The sequence below is a fragment of the Schistocerca piceifrons genome, chromosome 3 (assembly GCF_021461385.2).
Source record: "Schistocerca piceifrons isolate TAMUIC-IGC-003096 chromosome 3, iqSchPice1.1, whole genome shotgun sequence".
In the NCBI taxonomy this organism is placed as follows: domain Eukaryota; kingdom Metazoa; phylum Arthropoda; class Insecta; order Orthoptera; family Acrididae; genus Schistocerca; species Schistocerca piceifrons.
In genome coordinates this window covers 811,160,626-811,187,342 of record NC_060140.1, presented here as the reverse complement: position 1 = coordinate 811,187,342, position 26,717 = coordinate 811,160,626, and the positions used below count along the sequence as shown (strand labels likewise).

At 38.7% G+C, this 26,717-nt stretch overlaps 1 protein-coding gene across 1 annotated transcript in view; it reads left to right on the top strand.

Annotated features, from left to right (window-relative positions):
• Positions 1-26,717, top strand: part of LOC124789459 (probable cytosolic oligopeptidase A) — an 88,501-nt gene that overhangs the window by 49,220 nt on the left and 12,564 nt on the right. The window contains exons 4-11 of the mRNA XM_047256828.1: positions 1,839-2,006; positions 2,090-2,181; positions 10,025-10,210; positions 11,885-12,000; positions 12,087-12,213; positions 15,750-15,953; positions 22,981-23,155; positions 23,245-23,357. Coding sequence (XP_047112784.1) covers positions 1,839-2,006; positions 2,090-2,181; positions 10,025-10,210; positions 11,885-12,000; positions 12,087-12,213; positions 15,750-15,953; positions 22,981-23,155; positions 23,245-23,357 — 1,181 coding nt within the window. The remainder of the gene's footprint in view (positions 1-1,838; positions 2,007-2,089; positions 2,182-10,024; positions 10,211-11,884; positions 12,001-12,086; positions 12,214-15,749; positions 15,954-22,980; positions 23,156-23,244; positions 23,358-26,717) is intronic.

Genomic DNA, 26,717 nt, shown 5'->3' with positions numbered 1-26,717 from the left:
TTGTAACACCTGCCAGTGGAGTTTGTTTAGCATCTCCATAACACTCTCTCACCAGGTAAATGATCCCGTGACGAAACGTGCCGCTCTTTGTTGGATCTTCTCTATCAGTCCTACTTGATAGGAATCCCAGATAGATGAACAATATTCAAGAATCAGACGAACAAGTGCCTTATAAGCCAATGCTTTTGTCAGTGAGTTAAATTTCCTTAAGATTCTTCCAATGAATCTGAGTCTGGTGTCTGCTTTTCCCACTATCTGATTTATATGGTCATTCTACTTAAGGTTGCAGTGGATAGTTATTCATAGGTATTTTATGGCAGACGCTGTCTCCAGCTGTTTGTCTTCAATAGTGTAGCTGTACAGTAGTGGATTTCTTTTCCTATGTTTGCACAATATGTTACATTTATTTACGTTCAGGGTCAGCTGCCAGAGTCTGCACCATTCATCAATTCTCTGCAGGTCATTCTGCAAATTCTTACTATCTTCTGGCATTTTACTTTGGTATAAACAACCTTAAAGAGCATCCAATGCTTTCTACTAGATCATTTATATATATTGTGAACAGCAAGAGTCCTCTCACACTTCCCTGTGGTATTCAGGATATTACCTTTACATCTGTCGATTTAGTTCCTTTAAGAGCGATGTGTTGAGCTCTATCTGCAAGAAAGTCTTGAATCCAATGGCAGGTCTGCTCCGATACTCTGTAAGCTCATATTTTTTTCATTAAATAGCAATGTGGTATGGTGTCAAATGCCTTTCTGATTTCAAGGAACACAGCATCAACCTGAGCACCATTGTCCACTGCGCTGTGGATCTCATGGAGGAACAGAGCGAGCTGAGTTTTGCAGAATCTCTGTTTGCGGAATCCATATTGATTTTTATAGAGGAACTGTTTATTTTCCAAGATAATTCTTGAGCATAAAACATGTTCCATAATTCTACAACAGATTGACGTCATCAATATAGGCCTGTCTTATGGCCTTTCTTAAAAATGGGCATGACCTGCGCTTTTTTCCAGTCATTAGGTACCTTTCGTTGCTGAAGCGATCTGTGATAAATTACTGCTAGAAGGGGAGCAAGTTCTTTCACATAATCTTTCCACTACTAAGTGATTGTAGCTGCTTTTCAATTTTGCGATTGGTTATCTCAGTATCTGCTATTTTGCCGTTTGCACAACGATTGAAAGGAGGGACAGTGTTATGATCTTCCGCGGTGAAACAACTTCGGAAGACCGAATTCAGTATTTCGGCCTTTTCTCTGTTATCTTCCATTTCGGTGCTGGTGTGGTCGCTGAGAGAATGAATAGATGATTTTGACCCACTTACTGATTTTACATACGATCAAAATTTCTTAGGGTTTTTACTCAGGTCGGTTAACAACGGCTTGCTTTCGAAATCATTGAACATTTCTCTCATTGCTCTTCTTAAGCTCATTTACGCTTCTGTCAGCTTTTGTTTGTCAGCTAGGTTTTTACTTCTCTTGAATCTGAGATGAAGTGCTCTTTGTTTACGTAGCGCTTTTCTAACACGGCTATTAAACCATGGTGAATTTTTCCCATCCCTTAAAAACTTACTCAGAACATACTTGTCTAGGGCATATTGAATGATGCCTTTGAATTTTTTCCGTTTGTTCTCCACATCTTTGTCATCATCATCGAATATTTGTGACTGCTGAGTTATTGTGAAATTTGTATCCTGTCACCCTTGCTGAGCAAATATATCTTCCTACCTTCCTTAACATTGCTTGTAGGACTCGTTGTCATGGATGCTGTCACAGTTTATATTTGCATCTTTTATGTAATGAAGAATGCTTCAGTAAATGTTTCATATCTTCCACAGAAATTAAGTGGTTGTGCGAAGACAGAGGAGCAAAAGCGGATAGTCCAAAAATTTTTACTTGAGGGTCGTTTAAATGGCTTAGATTTAGAAAGAAGCAAGAAGGCCAATCTTAACAATATTCTTTTTAAACTGGCAAAAGCGAAGACAGCATATAGAGATAAACTGGAGGTCAGTAATGAAGTTTATATTGAAGTTTTTCATGTTGCAATGTGTAAACCATTTTTAATTTGTTGCACTTATTTTGTCTACAGATTGCCACGAATCAATTTAAACATGTGATTAAAGGTTCATCTATCATGACTGACTTTCCTGAAGATGTTTTGAAGATGATGGCAGCTGACAGGTACATGTTTATTGTACTCCTTGCAAATGGACAAAGAAAACCATTTATCATATGTATTCTGACTTAATTTTTTAATGATTTTGTGCAGAAAGTTATTCTTTTACTGTATAGTATCTTGATACAGGGTCCAGCAGAATGAATATTAGGATATTAAAAAGACAGACCTTTGAAACAAATTACAAAATTTATTGAGATAGACACTGAAAACAAAGAAAAATATATGATATTGTGTATCATATATGTCCTCTGCTTGATTTTGAATGTGACACAATACAAATGGTTGCCATCACGTTCCGTGCATTCCTCCCAGCAGCAAACAGAAGCTTCCATCACCTGATTTGGCATGTTCAGTGGGATCTCCTCCACAGCTGTATGCAGCCTTTCCTTGATTTCAGCCGTGGTATGAGGATGTGTAGCATACGCTTGACCGTTCAAGTATGCCCACAAGACATTGGGTAGTTATATCAGGTGATTGTGCTGGCCAATGAACTCCAGGCCTGGAAACAAATCAACCTGGAAAATTATGGACTGTTGGAACCATATATCATTGAACCTTGGAAGGACAAAACCATTTTCCACTTGCACATAATGATCGCTAGTAACTGTTATTGTGTGGCCAAATTCTCAAAAAAATATGGACTGATGGTGCCAAATGGAGCCATGCCACACTGTGCAGTCACATGTTCACATTACAGATATTTCTACCACAGATGAAGGGGATGACCTTGGTTATGTGGCACCCAGTTCTGTTTATTTGCATGACTGTTTAGATGCAAATTGGCTTTATCCAACATTGGTATGTTGTCTTGTGTGTGCAGGTCAGCTGCTGCAAGTTCCAGGAACTGCAAGGTGAAGCTTCATTGGTAACTTCATCTTGCTCATTTAATTTCTGTACAACTTGCAATTCATGTGGGTGGAAGTGCAGGTTATCACAGATGATACACCACAGGGACCAATCTGACATAGAACCAAGTCATGTCTGTCAGCAGAATGGTGAAAACTTGAGATAAGTGCCTGACACGACTCCTCCACTTGCTCTACAGTCTGCTGTGATCTTTGTCACCCTGGACTTCTTTGCACAAGATGCAATAGTCATGAATCGTTGCACCGACCTACAGTCGTCCAGTCATCCAGGACTTTATCATATGCTTCAACTCGAAATGGCAACAAAAGAGTCACAGAAATATAATGGGAGACTCATTATTTTTCAGATACACCTTGACAGTGAATGCCCGTAGCTGTGAATTCTAAACGGCCTTAGTTACAAATGTCGGCCATTCCTCAATGCAGTGCACGCGTATTTATTATACACATGCACAATAGCTACAATGTACTATATGACTCAAATTCTACTATTTATCCTGCTTGAACATGTATAAGGACAAATGTGTTATTTTAGTGGACACTGTTTTTACACTACCTTATGAATCCTATGGACCATTACAAATCTGTACTGTGTATGGTGTACTTACATTTCAAGTGATCTACACCATCTTTTGGATCTTTAACTATAAATCAAATGTACCACAACTGTTTTTTTTTTGTCTTTTGAAATTTGAATTTTTGAAGCATACATGTCAATAACTTTCCAATGAAATTAGATAATTTCTGAATCATTTCCTTTTGTATGGAGAATGTTAGTAATTGACTCAAACTAACTATGACATTGTGCTGCTTAAATAGTTGTGGACCTCTCCAGAGTCCAGCTGCTTCTCTCAGCTGTTATAGTCTTAGATGTTGTATAGACAGCTGTCAAAAGTTTGTATTTTTTTAAAGATATTATTTCCAGGTCATTTTCAATATGGAATTGAAGCATGTTGCTAATGACACTCATGACTCAGAAGTCTTTCTATCTGCAGAATACTACTAATCAAAGCAATAGAAAATCTTGAATTGAACGACAACAAAGTGGAAAAAGTAGGTTGTAACTCAGGGCATAGAGGAAGCATTGAGTGACAAAAGGTACGATGAAAGATTGCTGGATATTATTCAGCTATTGGACTAAGTCCTTCATTAGATGTGGACAAGACAAAACTCTGTCACATTTACTCAAGCAAAACTCACACACACTTATGACCACTGTCATCTGTGGGTGCCACAGTTTAATATATGTTGTTGTTGTTGTGGTCTTCAGTCCTGAGACTGGTTTGATGCAGCTCTCCATGCTACTCTATCCTGTACAAGCTTCTTCATCTCCCAGTACCTACTGCAACCTACATCCTTCTGAATCTGCTTAGTGTATTCATCTCTTGGTCTCCCTCTACGATTTTTACCCTCCACGCTGCCCTCCAATGCTAAATTTGTGATCCCTTGATGCCTCAAAACGTGTCCTACCAACCGATCCCTTCTTCTAGCCAAGTTGTGCCACAAACTTCTCTTCTCCCCAATCCTATTCAATACCTCCTCATTAGTTACGTGATCTACCCACCTTATCTTCAGCATTCTTCTGTAGCACCACATTTCGAAAGCTTCTATTCTCTTCTTGTCCAAACTAGTTATCGTCCATGTTTCACTTCCATACATGGCTACACTCCATACAAATACTTTCAGAAACGACTTCCTGACACTTAAATCTATACTCGATGTTAACAAATTTCTCTTCTTCAGAAACGCTTTTCTTGCCATTGCCAGTCTACATTTTATGTCCTCTCTACTACGACCATCATCAGTTATTTTACTCCCTAAATAGCAAAACTCCTTTACTACTATAAGTGTCTCATTTCCTAATCTAATTCCCTCAGCATCACCCGATGTAATTTGACTACATTCCATTATCCTCGTTTTGCTTTTGTTGATGTTCATCTTATATCCTCCTTTCAAGACACTGTCCATTCTGTTCAACTGCTCTTCCAAGTCCTTTGCCGTCTCTGACAGAATAACAATGTCATCGGGGAACCTCAAAGTTTTTACTTCTTCTTCATGAATTTTAATACCTACTCCGAATTTTTCTTTTGTTTCCTTTACTGCTTGCTCAATATACAGATTGAATAACATCGGGGAGAGGCTACAACCCTGTCTCACTCCTTTCCCAACCACTGCTTCCCTTTCATGCCCCTCGACTCTTATAACTGCCATCTGGTTTCTGTACAAATTGTAAATAGCCTTTCGCTCCCTGTATTTTACCCCTGCCACCTTCAGAATTCGAAACAGAGTATTCCAGTTAACATTGTCAAAAGCTTTCTCTAAGTCAACAAATGCTAGAAATGTAGGTTTGCCTTTTCTTAATCTTTCTTCTAAGATAAGTCGTAAGGTCAGTATTGCCTCATGTGTTCCAACATTTCTACGGAATCCAAACTGATCTTCCCCGAGGTCGGCTTCTACCAGCTTTTCCATTCGTCTGTAAAGAATTCGCATTAGTATTTTGCAGCTGTGACTTATTAAACTGATAGTTCGGTAATTTTCACATCTGTCAACACCTGCTTTCTTTGGGATTGGAATTATTATATTCTTCTTGAAGTCTGAGGGTATTTCGCCTGTCTCATACATCGTGCTCACCAGATGGTAGAGTTTTGTCATGACTGGCTCTCCCGAGGCCATCAGTAGTTCTAATGGAATGTTGTCTACTCCCGGGGCCTTGTTTCGACTCAGGTCTTTCAGTGCTCTGTCAAACTCTTCACGCAGTATCTTATCTCCCATTTCGTCTTCATCTACATCCTCCTCCATTTCTATAATATTGTCCTCAAGTACATCGCCCTTGTATAGACCCTCTATATACTCCTTCCACCTTTCTGCCTTCCCTTCTTTGCTTAGAACTAGGTTTCCATCAAAGCCCTTGATATTCATGCAAGTGGTTCTCCTTTCTCCAAAGGTCTCTTTAATTTTCCTGTAGGCAGTATCTATCTTACCCCTAGTGAGACAGGCCTCTACATCCTTACATTTGTCCTCTAGCCATCCCTGCTTAGCCATTTTGCACTTCCTGTCAATAACATTTTTGAGACGTTTGTATTCCTTTTTGCCTGCTTCATTTACTGCATTTTTATATTTTCTCCTTTCATCAATTAAATTCAATATTTCTTCTGTTACCCAAGGATTTCTATTAGCCCTCGTCTTTTTACCTACTTGATCGTCTGCTGCCTTCACTACTTCATCCCTCAGAGCTACCCATTCTTCTTCTACTGTATTTCTTTCCCCCATTCCTGCCAATTGTTCCCTTATGCTCTCCCTGAAACTCTCTACAACCTCTGGTTCTTTCAGTTTATCCAGGTCCCATCTCCTTAAATTCCCACCTTTTTGCAGTTTCTTCAGTTTCAATCTGCAGTTCATAACCAATAGATTGTGGTCAGAATCCACATCTGCCCCAGGAGATGTCTTACAATTTAAAACCTGGTTCCTAAATCTCTGTCTTACCATTATATAATCTATCTGATACCTTTTAGTATCTCCAGGATTCTTCCAGGTTTACAACCTTCTTTTATGATTCTTGAACCAAGTGTTAGGTATGATTAAGGTATGCTCTGTGCTAAATTCTACCAGACGGCTTCGTCTTTCATTTCGTCCCCCCAATCCATATTCACCTACTATGTTTCCTTCTCTCCCTTTTCCTACTGACGAATTCCAGTCACCCATGACTATTAAATTTTCGTCTCCCTTCACTACCTGAATAATTTCTTTTATCTCGTCATACATTTCATCTATTTCTTCATCATCTGCAGAGCTAGTTGGCATATAAACTTGTACTACTGTGGTAGGCATGGGCTTTGTGTCTATCTTGGCCACAATAATGCGTTCACTATGCTGTTTGTAGTAGCTAACCTGCACTCCTATTTTTTTATTCATTATTAAACCTACTCCTGCATTACCCCTATTTGATTTTGTATTTATAACCCTGTAATCACCTGACCAAAAGTCTTGTTCCTCCTGCCACCGAACTTCACTAATTCCCACTATATCTAACTTTAACCTATCCATTTCCCTTTTTAAATTTTCTAACCTACCTGCACGATTAAGGGATCTGAAATTCCACGCTCCGATCTGTAGAACGCCAGTTTTCTTTCTGCTGATAACAACGTCCTCTTGAGTAGTCCCCGCCCGGATATCCGAATGGGGGACTATTTTACCTCCGGAATATTTTACCCAAGAGGACGCCATCATCATTTAATCAAACAGTAAAGCTGCATGTCCTCGGGAAAAGTTACGGCTGTAGTTTCCCCTTGCTTTCAGCCGTTCGCAGTAGCAGCACAGCAAGGCTGTTTTGGTTAATGTTACAAGGCCAGATCAGTCGATCATCCAGACTGTTGCCCCTGCAACTACTGAAAAGGCTGCTGCCCCTCTTCAGGAACCACATGTTTGTCTGTCCTCTCAACAGATACCCCTCCGTTGTGGTTACACCTACGGTACGGCCATCTGCATCGCTGAGGCACACAAGCCTCCCCACCAACGGCAAGGTCCATGGTTCATGGGGGGATATGTGTGTGTGTGTGTGTGTCTCTCTCTCTCTCTCTCTCTATATATATATATATATATCTGCTTGTGTCTGTGTATGTGCGGATGGATATGTGTGTGTGTGCGCGAGTGTATACCTGTCCTTTTTCCCCCTAAGGTAAGTCTTTCCGCTCCCGGGATTGGAATGACTCCTTACCCTCTCCCTTAAAACCCACATCCTTTCGTCTTTCCTTCTCCTTCCCTCTTTCCTGACGAAGCAACCATTGGTTGCGAAAGCTAGAATGTTGTGTGTACATATGTGTTTGTTTGTGTTTCTATCGACCTGCCAGCGCTTTCGTATGGTAAGTCACATCATCTTTGTTTATATATATAGTTATAATAGAGGGAAAGATTCCACGTATGTGTGTATATATATATATATATATAATGGAAGGAAACATTCCACATGGGAAAAATTATATATAAAAACAAAGATGAGGTGACTTACCGAACAAAAGCGCTGGCAGGTCGATAGACACACAAACAAACAAACACAAACATCGACCTGCCAGCGCTTTTGTTCGGTAAGTCACCTCATCTTTGTTTTTATATATATATATATATATATATATATATATATATATATATATATATATATATATATATATATATATATATATATATATATATATATATATATATATGATGTGACTTACCATACGAAAGCGCTGGGGAGTGGAAAGACTTACCTTAGGGGGAAAAAAGGACAGGTATACACTCGCACACACACACATATCCATCCGCACATACACAGACACAAGCAGACATTTGTAAAGGGAAAGAGTTTGATGTGACTTACCATACAAAAGCGCTGGCAGGTCGATAGAAACACAAACAAACACATATATACACACAAAATTCTAGCTTTCACAACATATTACTTCAGTTTAGTTTTAGGCAGTTCTTATATCAAAATGGGCATCTTGCTATTGTCTGTGAAATCAGCTGAAAAGGGAATTGTTTCACATGTTTCACAATGCTCTCAACTTCAAAAGGCATAAAGTAGAGCTGAAATGAACAAATGAAAAGATGTCCTTTATTTGATCTGTTATTGTGTTGCCTACTTCTTTTGCTACAGCAAATTGGAAAATCTTTGTTGTTGCAGTTCCGAATTTCGGTGCACCCCAGACATTATACACACTAGTACAATTTTTGAATACAACAATTGCTAAGATATATTGTACGTTTCAACTCCAAAAAAAACATGAAAGTGCCAAAGACATGTACACTATTAATACAACACCTATCACTTTAACATGACCCACAAACTCCACAGAGGCAGCACAGCCGATGTGTGTGCCTGGGGGCTTGCTACTACAAGGTTCCCCCACCACTATTCCATGCCAGTTCATAAGCTCTCCTGACTGCACAAGTTGAGCTAGGTGCTAGGCAAGCTCGTAGCTGATTTTTAACTGTTTTGTAGAATAGAATACTTGTCAGTTGCAAACCATGTTAGTTTGTGATGATATAGTAATTTTTTAAGAATTATATTACACATATATTGAGGGGTGACTTTGTGGGGGATCATATGTGAATGTGCTCCAAAGAGAAAACTGTTGTTTCTTAGAGGACGTCTTGTGTAATTGTTATCCATTTGGAGGATAATTTTTAATATTTGAATGTATTTACTTTTTGTCATCCATTACATAAATGTGAAGTAAGTTGCTGTAGAACATTGCTCTTAATCCTATAATCACCTATTTTGTGGATTAACAAGACACAGTTTGCTGAGTAGAGGTTTTTGTTAGGTCGTAGAAGATTCTGCAGCTTTGTTGTTCTTGGTACATTTAAATTTACTTCATGATCTGTACTTCATCTTTTCTCTTGGACTTACACAAGGTTTCACTGGTGTTAGTTTTACACTTATCATCACATCCATAAATATACCATCAGCATGGGTCATTACACCTTCCAAATTTGGATTTCCACACAGTGTTTGTATGAGTCTCTTTATGGACACATTCTAGTACCAGAAGGTGACAAGCTAACAGTACAGATGCTAAAATAAAATAATCCATCAATACAGGGAGTATGGAAATGTAGGCTCTGTCTGTAAAGAATGAACCTCACCAAATATTACTGAAAGCATCTGACATACCATAGTTACCATTACATTAACATATTTTTGTCTCCACTGTGCTTGAGAATGTCTTGTGCACAGAGAATTCAGAAATTGTGAAGGATATTGTCATACTAGTTTTCTTTCTTTTTCAACTCCATGAAGTACATTTCACATTGCGGATTCCCAACTTCAGGTTCTGTGACATTTGCCTAATAATCTTGTGTCAGTGAAAAGCCAAGTAGAGAACTTGTTTGCACTACTTCAGCACAGGTGCAATGCATGCTCTTCGTAAAATACGTAGCATCATTGGTTAAGAAGTTAGGATAGGTAAATCATATATGCAAAATTACTTTGCTACAGAAGCCAACCAGGTCGTGGTCCTTGGACAGTCACATTGCAGCCTACAGTGGCCACTGGATTTCTAGAGCATTGTGCAGATAGAGATCAGCGCTGGAATGTGTGGCAGGCGAGTGTACGCCGCTGTTCGACACACAATGAGAAATCGTTGGAGAACAGCACAACTGTCCAGGAGATCCGTATACAGAGGTGAGTTAATGCCTTAATAATCCACTGCAAATACCTCAAGTGTTACAGAAACAGGGAGTATACGCTGCGGGACAACTGGGAAAAACCTGGGAATTTTTTCATCTGGGCGAAAACTGGGAAAAACCCGGAATTTTTAAGAATTCCGGGAATTTTTCATTGTTTTCAGCTAAACTTTTTTAGTTGTGGCTGGTAAGAACTGGTACTCTAACAAGCAATTTTACTTTAGCCTGTTATTGCAATATAATACTGCAGCAGTAAAATGTAAACGAGGAAAAAAATTAATAAATAAAACTTAAGTTGTAAAGGAAATGCGCAATTTACAGAAACAAAACACAGCACACACACAAGCGCCTGCCAACAGCAAAATGTGTCGAAGGCTTTAGGACGAAGACTGCAATTATTCATAACAACAAACTGCTGGGCGTGATGTCACAGCAGTTAACATTAGGTTCGTTTGAGAAGTCGCCAGCAGGCTTATGATTGGCTTACAAAAGCACATGGCGATCTCGACTTCAATGCTTCGGAAACTAACTTTCTGTGTTTGGTGAAAATCGACTATATAATTTCGTAATATGAAAATATACTGCGTACATATTGCTTCAAATCAAAGATCTTTCCAAAACACATTTCTTTCTGGGGTTTGGCAGGAGGTTGTACACCGGTGTATAAAACCTTAACGTTGAGTTAACCATTCAAAGGATTGATAAGTTTTACAACCCTGAGGGAAAGTATACTGTCACTTACCACAGAAAAAGTGTATTTTCACCCTGGAGAAAGTTTATTTTTTAACCAGGAAAAAGCCAGGAATTTTTTTTCTTGTCCACGTATACATCCTGAGAAAGTATTTGAGATATTTATTCCTACATCTTTTTTCACTTCAGTTCATCGTTTCTATTACACTTTGGGCGTCAGCACAACTACATTTTTGAATGTGAAGTTTCATTTAAAACTGCCCTTGCAAATACTGAAAAATTCTGCTATTTTGTGTGTTTTTTAAATTCTATTTTTTATTAAAGTCAATAAATTTTCATGTACTTAATTAATTTTTTTACAGTTACATATACAGTTAAAAATTTTGTTAAGACATCTTGTTACATGAGTGCCTGCACTGAAAGCAAAAGCAAATCAGTTATCTTCCATATTCATATGTAACTTCTGATTTGATAATAGCTAAGAAATGGTAAGCTGGATAGATATACATTGACCAAGCACATCAACATCCTTTTGTAATATTTCTCTCTATCACAAATCTCTGTTGTGGACCATTTAGCGCTCAGCTGGTTGCATTTTATCATGATGTGGTGCTAGTATAATACACACTCTTAGTTACTGCATGCTGCCACAAGTTGTTTCCAAATGAGAACTCCTAGAGAAATTAATAAGAGTAGTAAATAACCATAGATAAAATATTAAGAACTCTTTTTCGCTGATTTAAATTACTGCATCTGCAGTCATCAATTAAATAACTGTTAATATGTAAATATTTATGATGATGATGATGATGATGATGACAAACAAGTACATATGATTAATCAACACTACTATGTCGTTATAACCATTCTCTGTTAATAATACTCCACCTATAAAGTTTACACATCATCTTTATTTCTGTATACTTGACTTACTAAATGAATTATGAGATGGAAATGGATCAGACTTCTTTATTTTCTACAGGAGGAATTTAGCAAAGCTCTTGGGATACAACAAGTATGCTGATTTGTCAATGGAAACAAAGATGGCAGGAAGTGTGGAAAATGTTCAAAAGATGTTAAGTCACCTTTTAGACAAAGGTAAACATTCTAGTTTTTTATTTATACAAGTATTATTAGGTACTGAATTAGTAAAATGAAAATAAAATTGTAAAAAATTATTTCAGCACTCCCTGTTCAAGAGGAAGAACTCCTACAACTGGAAACATTTGCAGCAGAACAGGGATTTGAAGGTCCCATGCAAATATGGGATGTACCTTATTGGAAGACAAGGCAGCAGAAACTGGAATTTGGGTATTTCTTTAAGACGAATCATCACTTGGATCAGTATTGGGTTTTAATGCTGTAGTGATGAATAAATTATTTATTTGATTGCCGTTTGAAGTGAGCATGGGAAACATGATTTTTGCTAGTGTAGTAAAAAAGAGTAAGGCACATTTCCTTATAAAAGAGGGCAGGCAATATGTTAGGAATTTCTAATAATTAAAGCTTGTTTTGAAGAGGAGGGAAAGGGAGAGGGGGTGTTAGCGCTTTGTTTTTGTTGAGGGTGTCACGAAGTAAGTTGGGATGTTTTTTTACTTCCCCTCTTGTTTTGCCATCTGCCTCCTTAAATTCATTTTTTCATTTATCATTAACATATGTGAGTGTAATCTGCATTTTCATAAAAGGGAAAGGTTGGCCTATAGTTTTAAAGAATATAACATAATATCTAATTTTGTGTGTATTTTTATGTATGTAATTGATTTTCTAATTTATTTTGACTATTCCTAGTTAATATCTTCCATTATAGGGTGAAATCAGTAATTGTTTTGTAACTTAAATTGTATTGTTGACTTACAAACAACTACTAATTGTGTACTAATTATAAACATATGGAGGAACAATTACTAGTATTCTTAAAGGATCTATTTGGCTCTATTCAAAAATACGTTAGCAAAGCCAGCCCTTCATTAATCACAAAGTAATTACCAGTTTTGTCAAAAATATTGTTTGTGTGACTATACAGGGTGATCCATTGATCATGACCGGGCCAAATATCTCACGAAATGAGCATCAAACGAAAAAACTACAAAGAACGAAACTTGTCTAGCTTGAAGGGGGAAACCAAATGGTGCTATGGTTGGCCCGCTAAATGGCGCTGCCATATGTCAAACGAATATCAACTGCATTTTTTTTTTTTTTAAATAGGAACCCCCATTTTTTATTACATATTCGTGTAGTACGTAAAGAAATATGAATGTTTTAGTTGGATCGCTTTTTTGGCTTTGTGATAGATGATAGGTGATTTTTCAATGTGTTCAGTTACTTTAATGAGTCAAGTTTTAATTGTAATTTCTATAAATTACACCTCAAACAAATTGTAGTTTCAGTGCCTATTATTGTGATGATATATAAGGACCCAATTTTTGGTCCCGAGACAGTCAGTCCACGGCCAAGTTTCAGACAAGAAACCTGTGTTAGTTAGAACAACAACAATGCATCAACTTAAACGCGAAATAAGTGTTACACAAATAGGCCTTGTGGTAAAGCAATGACAGTGTCTGTTCAGTTTATTTGAAAGACTGTGAAATGTGTGGTTAGGTTTTCACTGCTCATAGATAGTCAACATTAAACTATTGTAGCAGTATGTTAATGTTTACCTGCAAACTATTAATGAGGTTTATCGAAAGTTAAACAATAATGCACTGACCATATAACTTTGTGTTATTCGGGGCGGGGGGTGAGGTTGTGAACAGTGAATGTAAAGAACTGTGAAACGCAAATGTGCACCTGTCGGCTACATCATTTAAAGTAGTCAATGTTGAACTTCCACCTCCAATTTTTTCAGCCAGTATAGCAACACAGTACATCAACACTGAGGACCATCAACAAAGAAATAAAGCAGGCTAACATCACAAGAGTACAAGCACTTTTGGCATTTTTCAGAAATTAAATATCTTTTCTTATGTTTCATGCTATTTTATTCACAAGATACATTCATATTCTCTGGCTCCATGTCATTTTATTTCCTTGCCCTCTCCTGATGTAAAATGTATTTACTCAAACTGCGTGACTAAAGTAGTTACTGTGCAGGATGTTAATGTTAATAAGAACCATCTCAGTTCTTGATGCATTTATTATGATGTGACCAGTTTCATTTAATGAACTTTATCAGATGACTTTGCAGCTGACCAAAACAACAATGAGCTAAAAACTACTGTGTCCTACACATAATAAATGATATGCAACTCACACTGCCACAGTCTTCATAAAAATTCCCACAGAAATATGTGCTGAGATAGTGACTCAAGTCTGGTCGTCTTGCATAAAGTTGAAGGCACATCCTGGAACATGTAGATGATTATGTCAAGTCTGGTATAGATTATTCAGGCGTTTTGTTTGGTAATGTTGTGGCTTGTCCAGCTTGCAGTTACCAACACCAAAGGTGCAGAAACTGGTTTGAGGTGATGGAAATCAGAGTTGGAGTACCATTAACATCACCCTTAAATGTCTTCTCATTTTGACTCAGAACTATATATTGTGGCTACAGAGGCGTATCCATTGTGTGTTATGCCAAACAAATACCTGGTTACATATCCAAAGGTTTGGCAGGGCGATGATAAGCTGCTTACTCAGCTCGACTGGCCATAGTTGGTGAATGTCCAGACACAACTTTTGAACAAAGTCTGATACCTCAATAAGGTCATTAGGCATATTGCTGAAGAATTCACTGGGCAATCAAACTGATTGGCCATAGACCAGTTCTGATGCTGTGGCATTTCCCAGTAGCACAGTTGGAAGAGTTTCTGTCCAGTGTTGTGATTTATTGCATCTTGGAGCCACTTTTAACTTATGGTGCAACTGTTCAACTAAGCCTTTCACTGCTGGATGATAAGCTGTGGTTCGAATATGCTTCGTGCGTAATAAAACAGCAAGTGATTTAAATAGACTTGAATCAAATTGCCTGCCTTAGCCAGTAGTGATATGTAGGGGCACTCCAAAATAAGCGATCCATCCCTGAAAAAAAAGGTGGTTGCAATGGTTTTAGTGGTGGCATCAGCGATAAGAAAAACTGCAGACCAACTGGCGAAGCGGCCGATGGCAGTTAGACAAGTGTATCCTTCAGATGGTGTTAAAGGTCCAAGAACATATGTGGGGCCAACTTAAGGCCCAACTGACAAAAGCTGCCTCTTGGGTTACCAAGATGAATGGGGCACCATAAGCGCCAAAACTTAAAATTTCTATGCAGGATGTATCACAAGTAGTAGCAGCCAGTTGTGGTGTGCCAAGCTGCAAAAAAAAGGGGGGGGGGGGCAGGAATGCCCAACTGCAAGATTTGTATACAGTGTGTATCACAATTAGTAATGAAAACTGACATGTTTGAAAGTGCATGAGGGAAAGGAGGAGGGAGGAGGGGTGCCAAATAGTAAGTTGCTTGTGAGGATAAATGTTCTCAAACTGGCCGTGCATATATGAAGATATTCAGATTACTGGTTGCATGGAACAAAAATATCAGGAGGTGCACTGATATGGTGGATGATGATATGATGTTGACAGGCCACTTATAATTGTATCTCTATTTGCCAGACTTTCTCACTGAACCTTCAGGATCAGGCAGCAGACTGGGATCAACAGCAGACATGTTGTTAATCATGTGTAGTATCTTGTATAAGATTATTATAAATCTTTTGCTGTTAAGATATGTAGTTATCAACCAAAGACCTAATTTATAAAGTGCATGACATTCAGTGTATATGAAACATAGTTGCTAATTTAGTTCCATATTATAATCTTGATTGTGTTTAGTTTGTACTTCATATATTTAATGGTGTAATCATTTTTCTGTGTAGGTTGGATGAAGATTCCATTCGGGAGTATTTTCCATTACCGAAGGTGCTCTCTGGATTGTTTATGCTTTGTGAATCTCTGATGGGTTTGCAGTTTGTTGAAGAATCTGGAGTAGACAAATGGAATCCTGATGTCCAGTTCTACAACATATTTGAGGTTGGAAGCACAGAACCTGTTGGCAGTTTCTTTATTGATCCTTACATCAGGTAGCTACTTAGCAGGAAAAAATGGTATTAGTAAGAGTAAACAAATTTCAGACATTGGCTGTTACTGATACAGGAGCAGAAAGGAATAATAAAATAAGTTGGGAGTATCTACCAAGTATTTTATAAATTTGCAAAAGTAACAGATTTGATCTTACAAAATATAATTAAAGATGTGCACTGTATCTGTAAATGTCAGCTATGGTGGGAATGTTGTAGAATGGGAAGGGGAAGAGCAACATACCAATCATTTATTGTTGTCCCTTGGAACCATGCATTTGTCCATTGACAGAGACCATTTTTCTTGTATGTTTTGTGCCAAAATACCAAATTCACTAGAAACAAGTACAAACTAGAACTGCATAATTCTGTTATGTATTTTGGTCACAAATGCAGAATCATAAAGAAAATTTTGATCAAATACGGGAAAGTCATAGGTGGAATACTAATAATGGAAGGAATGAAGGTAACAATTCAACATGTAGTTGCGGCCTGGCATGATTGACTTGAAAAAGTTTCTGAGTTATCAGCCAGTGTGTTTCACAGCTAACCAATACAAAATACGAATGCTTTGGATTAAAGGAGACCACTCACCAAAAAGCAGAAGCATTGAGTCATCAGTACACACACACAAGAGAGAAAACTTGGTATATTTTGGAGTTATCCTTTTGTGAGCAAAACACACACTCAATCACTCAGTCACTCACCCACTCATATGCCTACACACACACACACACACACACACACACACACACACACACACACACACACACACACACACTGAATTGAATAAGTTGTTGTCTTGGATACAGCAGATTGGATGAAGAAAGGGGTGAGGGGGCGGAATATTGGAGACTGCAGAGAAAATTGTGCAGATGATAATTCTTAAACATACAAACCTAATTGTAGCTGTGTGGAGCAGGAGTCAGAGTCAGATATAGATCAGTGACTTTTGAAGATTGAGGCTAAGTGAATCAGGAAAAAGATGCAATATGCTACTAACTGATAAAATTGGTATTGACCACAGTTTTTCAGTGGTTCATCTGTGATCAGGTCTGCATAAAAACATGCAGTAGTTGCTGCAGAGTATACATGTCACAAGACTATTTACACATGTACTCCTACTTTTGATGTGAGAGATTATGCGAGTAATAGGCGATGTGCTGCTAATGGATGGGTAGAAAAAGTCCTACAACTGGGATTTTCACTCAGATATGCTATGTAGGACTGGGATCAAGAATGGGGTAAGGCTAGGAAAATATGCTTTGTAAGTTTAGTGGTTGACAGAATGCTACTTGTGGGAGAAGAGAATGCTTTTGGGGAGGCTTTCTCTCTGCCCAGATGGTAGTCAAAGCTGTGGTAGAGGATGTAGTTTAGCAGTTTGTTTTGGGTGGTGGTACGTAATGAGAAAGTTTGGTCCCTCGCGAACGGTTTGCAGTTGCAGCTGGGGTATTATGGTCAAGGAAAGTGAGATCTATTTGTGGACCAGATTTGGGGAAAAGAGTAGTGCATGCCTGTTACGGACTCAAGAAGGCTTTCAGCATTCTGGAAGGGGGCTGCTCTCTACTCAAGATGTTCTGTTTTTGGGTAGCATGCATGTACAGAAGAGACTCTGATGTCAAAGAGATGGTAGCCATAAAAATATGTTTACAAGGGCTGTTCAAAAAGTAAGCTGACTTCACAAATTGCACAGGTTACATACATTGGATAATCAATCTATTTTTTTGTTTTGTTGGTACTACACGTCTCGAACATAAGTCACAGTTCCAAGTGTACAGCACATTTAATTTGTTTTTACAGATAGAAAGGTTAGATGTTTTTTAGTGTGCTCGGCGATTTTCGATTTTTATAAAAATAGAGCAAAGAATCTGCATCAAATTTTGTGTGAAAAATGGAATCAAGTGCTCTAAAACACTTGAAATGTTGACAGTGGCATATGGTGAGTCTGCTCTAATTTTTTTTTTAAAAAAAAAAAAAAAAGTTTAAAGTGGTTCAAGCTCTTCCAAGATGGCTAACGAAGAACCTCCCTCTGGACACCCCAGCACATCAACAACAGAAGATAATGTCGAAGCTGTGGAGAAAATTGTTTTGGAAAATCGTCAAATTACTATAAGAGAAGTTGCTGAGAATGTTGGTATATTCGTCAGCTCATGTCATGCAATTTTTAGATGTTTTGGGCACGAGACTTGTGTCAGCGAAGTTTGTTCCAGAACTTCTCAATTTTGATCAGAAGAACTGTCGCATGAGCATCGCTCAGGAGTTCTTAAATGACATCAATGATGATCCTGATTTGCTCAGAAGGGTCATAACTGATGACAAGATATGGATTTACAGTTATGATTTTGAAATCAAAGCCCAATCATCCCAATGGAAGCATCCTGGTGAGCCACGGCCGAAAAAAGCACTCCAAGTTCGATCAAATGTCAAAGTTTTGGTCACTGTTTTTATTTTAATTACCATGGCATAGTGCATCATGAATTTTTGCCTCAAGGTCATACAGTCAACAATGAATATGACCTTGATGTTATGTGCTGTTTGCGAGAAGCAGTACACAAAAACATCCGGAATTGTGGAAAACAATTCATGGCTTTTGCATTACGACAATGCACCTGCTCATTCATCGTTGCTTGTGAGAGATTTTTTGGCCAAAAACAACATGACCATCATGCCTCAGCCATCATATTCACTGGATTTGGCTCTCTGTGACTTTTTCCTCTTCCAAAAACTGAAGAGCCCTGTGAAGGACGAAGATTTTCAATGATTGAGGAAATGAAAGCTGTATCGCTGGAAGTACTCAAGGCTGTACCAAAAAGTGCTTATGAGAAGTGCTTCAAGGATTGGAAGAAGCATTGGCACAAGTGTATTGTATCTGAGTGGGGATTACTTTGAAGGAGACAATATGAATATTGATGAATAGATAAATATTTTTTCATAAAAATATACAGTCACCTTACTTTTTGAACACATCTGATATTGTTGACCATTTTTGGGCTTATATTGCACGAAATGTCTGTGGAGCCATCAGAGAATAGGAAGTCAACTTCCAGAAAGGTGGCTAATTGAGCTGAAGAGGATCAAGTGAAACATGTATTTATAACAAACTTAGAGGTGCTAATGACCCTTCCACAGATCCCAAGTGTAATAGTCCTGATGAGTGTTATTTTTTCACACATTTTTTCTTTTATCATACAGTTTTAAATAGATATCAGAATGACTCCTCCTGCAGACAATTTTCGTAGCCGATATGAGACATTATGTATTTGTTATTCATGTTCTGACTTCCTTTTACATCTCATCTATGTTATGTATATTTGTTAGTGACTATGGGTCATTTACTGGGTGGATGTCCTCTTAGATCATTTCACTGTCTTCTGCTCTATAGCCCATTATAAGTTGTGTGCATTTTAGATCTCATTTGTTCTACTATTAATCAACCATTCCACCTATCATGTGTCTCTGTGCCTCCAATTCTGAATGTCATATTGCTCATGTATTATGTTCTTTTCTGTATTATTTTCTTATTAGCTCTTAAAGGTAATAACCATTGCTTATTAAAGTAGCTGTTATACTTTTACAAGCAGTAACAGTTTTGTGTGAATGCTGTTTTTATCTTTCTACTGCGATCAGTAATCTCTTTTCTTTTTGTGATCATAAAATCACTGGAACTCATTTTTTATTTAAAGTATTTGTATGGAGTGCAGCCATGTATGGAAGTGAAACATGGATGATAAATAGTTTGGACAAGAAGAGAATAGAAGCTTTCGAAATGTGGTGCTACAGAAGAACTCTGAAGTTTAAATGGGTTGATCACATAACTAATGAGGAGGTATTGAATAGAATTGTGGACAAGAGAAATTTGTGGCACAACTTGACTAGAAGAAGGGATTGCTTGGTAGGTCATATTCTGAGGCATCAAGGGATCACCAATTTAGTATTGGAGGGCAGCGTGGAGGGTAAAAATCGTAGCGGGAGTCAAAGAGATGAATACACTAAACAGTTTCAGAAGGATGTAGGTTGCAGTAGGTACTGGGAGATGAAGCAGCTTGCACAGGATAGAGTACAATGGAGAGCTGCATCAAACGAGTCTCTGGACTGAAGACCACAACAACAACAAAACCACTGGAATGGGTGGTCTAACAGTTCTTAGCATATCCAGATTTAGATTTTCTGTAATTTGCATAAATCTTAGCAAACAATTTCCGGGATGGTTCCTCCAGTGAAATCATATCTGGTCCCATCCCTTGTCTTTCAAACGAGTTATCTGCTTTTAGTGGCCTTACTATTGTTGAAACATCAAACTCCAACCTTCTTTCTTTCCTGTCATTCTGTGAGATAATATTTGTATGATGTAGTACTAAAATAGTGTTAGAATCGAAACTTAAGAGTTTCGAAAGACTTAAAATCAAACAAGACAGAAGATACAGGTAACATTCCATCAGAATTTCTAAAATCATTTGGGAAGTGGCAACAAAACAACTATTCATGTTGGTGTGTAGAAGTATGAGTCTGGTGATATATCATCTGACTTTCAGAAAAATATCATCCGCACAATTCCACAGATTGCAACAAGGGTGAGAATTGTCACAGAATCAGCTTAACGCTCATGAATTCAAGTGGCTGACAAGAATAATATGCATCAGAATGGAAAAGCAAATTGAGGATGTGTTAGATGACAGTCAGTTTTGCTTTAGAAAAGGTAAAGGCCCAGGTAGGCAGTTCTGACATTGCAGTTGATAATGAAAGCAAGGCTAAAGAAAAATAAGACATATTCATAGGATTTATTGACCAGGAAGAGGCATTGGACAATGTAAAATGTTGCAAGGTGTTTGAAATTCTGAAGTAAGAGTAAGCTATAGGGAGAGATGGCTAATGTACAAGAGCCAAGAATGAACCAAGAATGAAGTGCTCAGATTAAAAAGGGTGTAAGATACGGATGTAGTCTTTCACCACCTACTAATCAATTTATACAATGAAAAACAATGATGGAAATAAAAGAATGGTTCAGGAGTGGAATTAAAATTCAAGGTGGAAGGATATCAATAACAACATTCGCTGATTATATTGCTATCCTCAGTGAAAGTGAAAAAGAATTACAGGTTCTGCTGAATCGAGTGGTTGAGCAAAGTAATGAGAAGTAGTTGAAATGAGAATAGCAAGAAACTTAACATTGGGATTGGTGGTCACAAATTAGGTGAAATTAAGGCAGTCTGTTACCTAGGTAGCAAAATAACAGATGGAAGCATTGGATATGTGGTGCTACAGGTGAATATTGAAAATTAGGTGGACTGGTAAGGCAAGGAATGAGGAAGTTCTGCACAGAATCGGAGAGTAAAAGGGATATATGGAAAACACTGTCAAGAAGGAGGGACAGGTTGGTAAGTCATGATACTAGAGGGAGCTGCAGTAGGTAAAAACTGTAGAGGAAGATAGAGATTGTAATACATCCATTACATAATTGAGGACCTAGGTTGCAAGTGCAGTTCTGAGAGTAAGAGGTTGGTACAGGAGAGGCATTCGGTGTGGGTGTATCAAACCAGTCAGAAGACTAATGATTAAAAAATGCTTGATATAAAAAAGAGAATTCAGACAGGCATTTGCAAATATTTAATGGTAAATATACAGTTAATTTCCTTTGATATCAAAGCTTTTTATCATTACGGGCAAGGAGATGAAAGGAAAAAATAAAAAAAAATTGATATTATTGTTGCAAGTAGATCAAGGAAAGGGAGGATGTTGTCATTTGAACTACATGACAGTTCTCTGCAAACTGCAAGTCTCTAGCCAGTATAATTTTGACTTCTGCAAGCAAAACAGGAACCTAAATTATAATTGTAACCCACTGCTGAAACTATAATTCAGAGTACTATGTGGATATTAATTTGTGGATTTATGAAACTGTAACTTGGTAAGTGCTGACTACAGATCTAAAGATCTGAGGGCTCAATTTTCAGTCATATGTAAGATATTTTTCTGTGATTATTACTTCTTTGACCTATTGGCAGTGATGTGGTAATGTGAAAAATGCCAATTTGTGTTGTGGTTTGGAATCGATGTTGGACTGTAGACACACAAATAACTTATTAAAAGACATTTTATCAGAGGCTGTCCTCATATAACTGCATGGGTAATCCAGTTCAGAAATTGGAAGAATGCAAAAACATAGCACCTCCAGTAGGACCATGCCTAGTAGAGCACTGTAATACTCAAACCACCCTTCAGGCTCTGACAAAGTTGCTTTTATTTTTGTACTTAATTTATATTTTATTTTCTCTCATGGTGGTCTTCTCTTTTCACTAGTTCAGTATGGCACTGCAAATGATATAGAAAGTGTGGTGTCACCGCCAGACACCACACTTGCTTGGTGGTAGCCTTTAAATCGGCCGCGGTCCGTTAGTATATGTCGGACCCGCGTGTCGCCACTATCAGTGATTGCAGACCGAGCGCCGCCACACGGCAGGTCTACAGAGATTTCCTAGCACTTGCCCCAGTTGTACAGCCGACTTTGCTAGTGATGGTTCACTGACAAAATACGCTCTCATTTGCCAAGACGATAGTTAGCATAGCCTTCAGCTACGGCATTTGCTACAACCTAGCAAGGCGCCATGTTCAGTTGCTATTGATATTGTAAATACTGTACAGACAAGAGCTACGTTCAACATTAATGGATTAAAGTTAAGTATTCTACCAGTTACCTCCTTTTTTCTAAGTTCTAATTACCTTGTCCTGTTCCAGACCTCACGCCAGCCTGCGTGAGCTTAAACGCGTGCCTTTCGGCTTCCTCCAAACTCCGTGGGTTGGCTCCTGCCAATCCACAACAGAAAGCCCTGAATCAGAGAACTTAAAAACCAAAAGATGTCAGTAATAACATTTTCCATTTATCATCACAGTAAACTGGGTATTTTGAATTCTTTGTAATATGAAAAATAAAAAATAGCTCCAAATGTGCTGTGTGTTTTCACATACCTTAAAATAGCTTTGAAGCAGCATAATGAAATGATTTTATATTGTATAAATTCTAATTTTGTTTTAGGGAAGATGAAAAGTTGCAAATGGATGGAGCCTCTGGTTGGATGATTCCTATGGCAAATAAATGCACAATAATTGGAAGAAAGCCTTTAGCAGCTCTTGTGTTCAATTTTCGGCCGCCTCTTTACGGGAAGCCATCTTTGTTGTCCTTCGCTGAGGTGAACCGCCTTTTCAAGACGGTAATGAAATTTCTTATGTTTGAATGAAGTGGTAAATTACACTGTGCACATAAGGAAGCTGCTAATTGTTCAAAATTTTGTTTTTACAGTTTGGTCATGGATTGCAACATCTCCTTTCCAAGGCCTCCTACAGTGAAGTTAGTGGCCTTTCAAATTTGGAATGGGATGCTGCTGAAATAAGCAGCAATGTCTTAGATAACTGGTGAGTTCTGTTCCATATGTTTGTGAAGATATAATGGTACATAAATAACTTCTTCTTACAAGTGTATTATTACAGTATGAACACCATAGTCTGTGAAAATGTCAGTTAGACAACATGGGTTGTTACATTCAGTGAATAAAGAGAATAATGTTGTAGATGGCAGGGTATCGTATAAGTAACTTGGGAGTAGCTGGAAACATAATTATGGTCCATACAGACTGGAGCACTCAGAAACTAGACTGTGATAGAACAGTGCCTAGTATTAAGATGTTGAGGTAATTAGTGAAGTGTTACCTAACACATCTGCAAAGTATGTGTGAAGTTAGTATGAATAGTAGGGCAGAAGAGTAAGAGATCCTCAGACAGATACCCCTAACTGTACAATTTAGGATGAGCCACACATACATGTGCACAAGAACGTCCTTGTGAATGCAGTCTGTCAGCACACATGTGCGCATGCTGGCCTCAGCAGCCAGAGACAGTCGTTGTGTGTGTGTTTTTGTGTGTGTGTGTGTGTGTTTTGTTTATTCCCGATGAAGGTCTTTTTGCCAGAATCTTATTTTCTACTTTCTGACAGTCTTTTTTGTCGTGCCTATCTGTGACTCAGCATTCGCACCATATGGTGAGTAGCAACTGTTCTTTTCATTCTATTGTTGGATTTTCCATTATCTTTTATTCATTAGACAAAAATGTGCAACTGTATTAAAATACTTCATGGACCACAGCATCAACCTGGAGGAAAATTATCTAAGGCCTTCTGGAGCTCATTAAAATACAGAGTGAGCCGAGTTTTACATAATCACTGTTTGCAGAATCCATATTGATTCCTACAGATGTGGTTTTCAGCCTCCAGGCAGGTCATAATATCTAAGTGTAAAAAATGTGTTCCTTAATTCTGCAACATATTGTGTAAGTAATATAGGTGTATATTTAAGCTCGTAAGTTTAATGACCCTGACTGAAAATTGGAATGACCTAAATCTTTTTGCAGTATCTTTGAATGGATCTTTGCTAAAGTGACCTGTGATAAACTGCTGCTAGAAGAAGCAAATTCCTTCACATAATGTATATAGAATATTGTGAAGTTCTCTTCAGTTCCATTTGCCTTTCTGTGAATGCGTTTAGTTGGTGTACTGTGCTTTGATCACTAACCACAATGTAATCATGATGGTAGAATGTTCTGGCACAATATAAATAATTTAGAAGTAAAGAGAGCAACTTACCAAATAATAGAGACGGTGAGTCACCAACCGGCATATAAACGAGACTGAAAACTTGCTAGCTTTGGAATGCATCCATTTTTGAGCTAGAGCGCGCCCCTGTGCCCCCCCCCCCCCCCCCCTCTTCCCTCCACACACACACACACTCTGCTCATTGATTGGACTGAGGAATTGTGCCAGGTGGAGTGAGAGGGGGAGAAGGGAGGTGGGAAGTGGAAGGTAGGTTGGGGAAGAGTGGCTGATGGCTAGGAGAGAGGCAGCTGGTGTACAGGATTGGAATCCATGAGCAAGAGGTAGTAGGTGTATGCAATAGGATTGGAGCGGATGATGATGTGCTGGAGTGGATATCGAAGAGTTGACAGAACGAGGAAGGAAGGGGAGACTGTGGAGAAGAGGGTTTGGGTGTAGGTTGAGTGAAGTTGGGTTGCTGGGGCAGAGTGGGGGTTGGCGTGGGATGGGGCTAGTGGAGATTGAGGTCAGGAGGATTGCGGGACTAAAGGATGTGTTGCGAGGACAGTTCCCATCTATGTAATTCCAGTTGTTTGCGGGGAGAGGATTTGGATGGCATGGGTTGTGAAGCTGCCATTGAGAGCTTGTTGTGCTCAGCAATGTGTTCTGCCACATGGTGGTCAACTCTGCTCTTGGCCATCATGTAGTCAGCTCTGCTTGTGTCCACATTTTGGTGGCTGTCGTTCATTGTGGTGGACAGTTGGTTGGTTGTCATGCCCACATAGAATGCAGTGTAGAAATTATAGCTAAACTGTTATGACATGGGTGCTTTCACTGATAGCCCAGCTGCTGATGGAATATGGCTTTTGCAATGGTCTGCTTGATAGACTTGAAAGAGAATGGAGACATACTTTTTAGTGGTTTATTTATTGTGAGTTTTCTGAATTATTCATCTGCTTATCCATGGAGAGAAACATCATCAATCTAATGTATAAGAGGTTTTCAGTAAGTAATGCAATACTTTGTTTTCTTGTAAGCAGGATGGCGGGAAGTGGGAGGTAGGTTGGGGAAGAGTGGCTGATGGCTGGGGGAGAGGCACCATATTATTCTGCACACTTTTGGCCACAAAATCCTATTTTTCAACATAATGTCCATTCTGTCTTTTGCCACCTTACTGGGAGAGCCTGTATACCAACATTTTACCACTCTGCCACTTGACCTTCCCATCTTCCATGTACTGCTTCTTGAGGAATGCATCCTTTATTGGTCCAAACAGATGGAAATTTGAATGTGCAAGATCCGGGCTGTAGGGTGGGCAAAGAAGTTCTGTGGGCTCTTCTCAGGTGCACAGACTTGCGTATGGCCATAGTATAGGGCTATTACAAATGATTGAAGCGATTTCACAGCTCTACAATAACTTTATTATTTGAGATATTTTCACAATGCTTTGCACACACATACAAAAACTCAAAAAGTTTTTTTAGGCATTCACAAATGTTCGATATGTGCCCCTTTAGTGATTCGGCAGACATCAAGCCGATAATCAAGTTCCTCCCACACTCGGCGCAGCATGTCCCCATCAATGAGTTCGGAAGCATCGTTGATGCGAGCTCGCAGTTCTGGCACGTTTCTTGGTAGAGGAGGTTTAAACACTGAATCTTTCACATAACCCCACAGAAAGAAATCGCATGGGGTTAAGTCGGGAGAGCGTGGAGGCCATGACATGAATTGTTGATCATGATCTCCACCATGACCGATCCATCGGTTTTCCAATCTCCTGTTTAAGAAATGCTTTTGCTTTAGCCTTTTCCGTAAGATTTTCCAAACCGTTGGCTGCGGTACGTTTAGCTCCCTGCTTGCTTTATTCGTCGACTTCCGCGGCTACGTGTGGAACTTGCCCGCACGCGTTCAACCGTTTCTTCGCTCACTGCAGGCCGACCCGTTGATTTCCCCTTACAGAGGCATCCAGAAGCTTTAAACTGTGCATACCATTGCCGAATGGAGTTAGCAGTTGGTGGATCTTTGTTGAACTTCATCCTGAAGTGTCGTTGCACTGTTATGACTGATGTGAGTGCATTTCAAGCCCGACATACGCTTTCTCGGCTCCTGTCGCCATTTTGTCTCACTGCGCTCTCGAGCGCTCTGGCGGCAGAAACCTGAAGTGCGGCTTCAGCCGAACAAAACTTTATGAG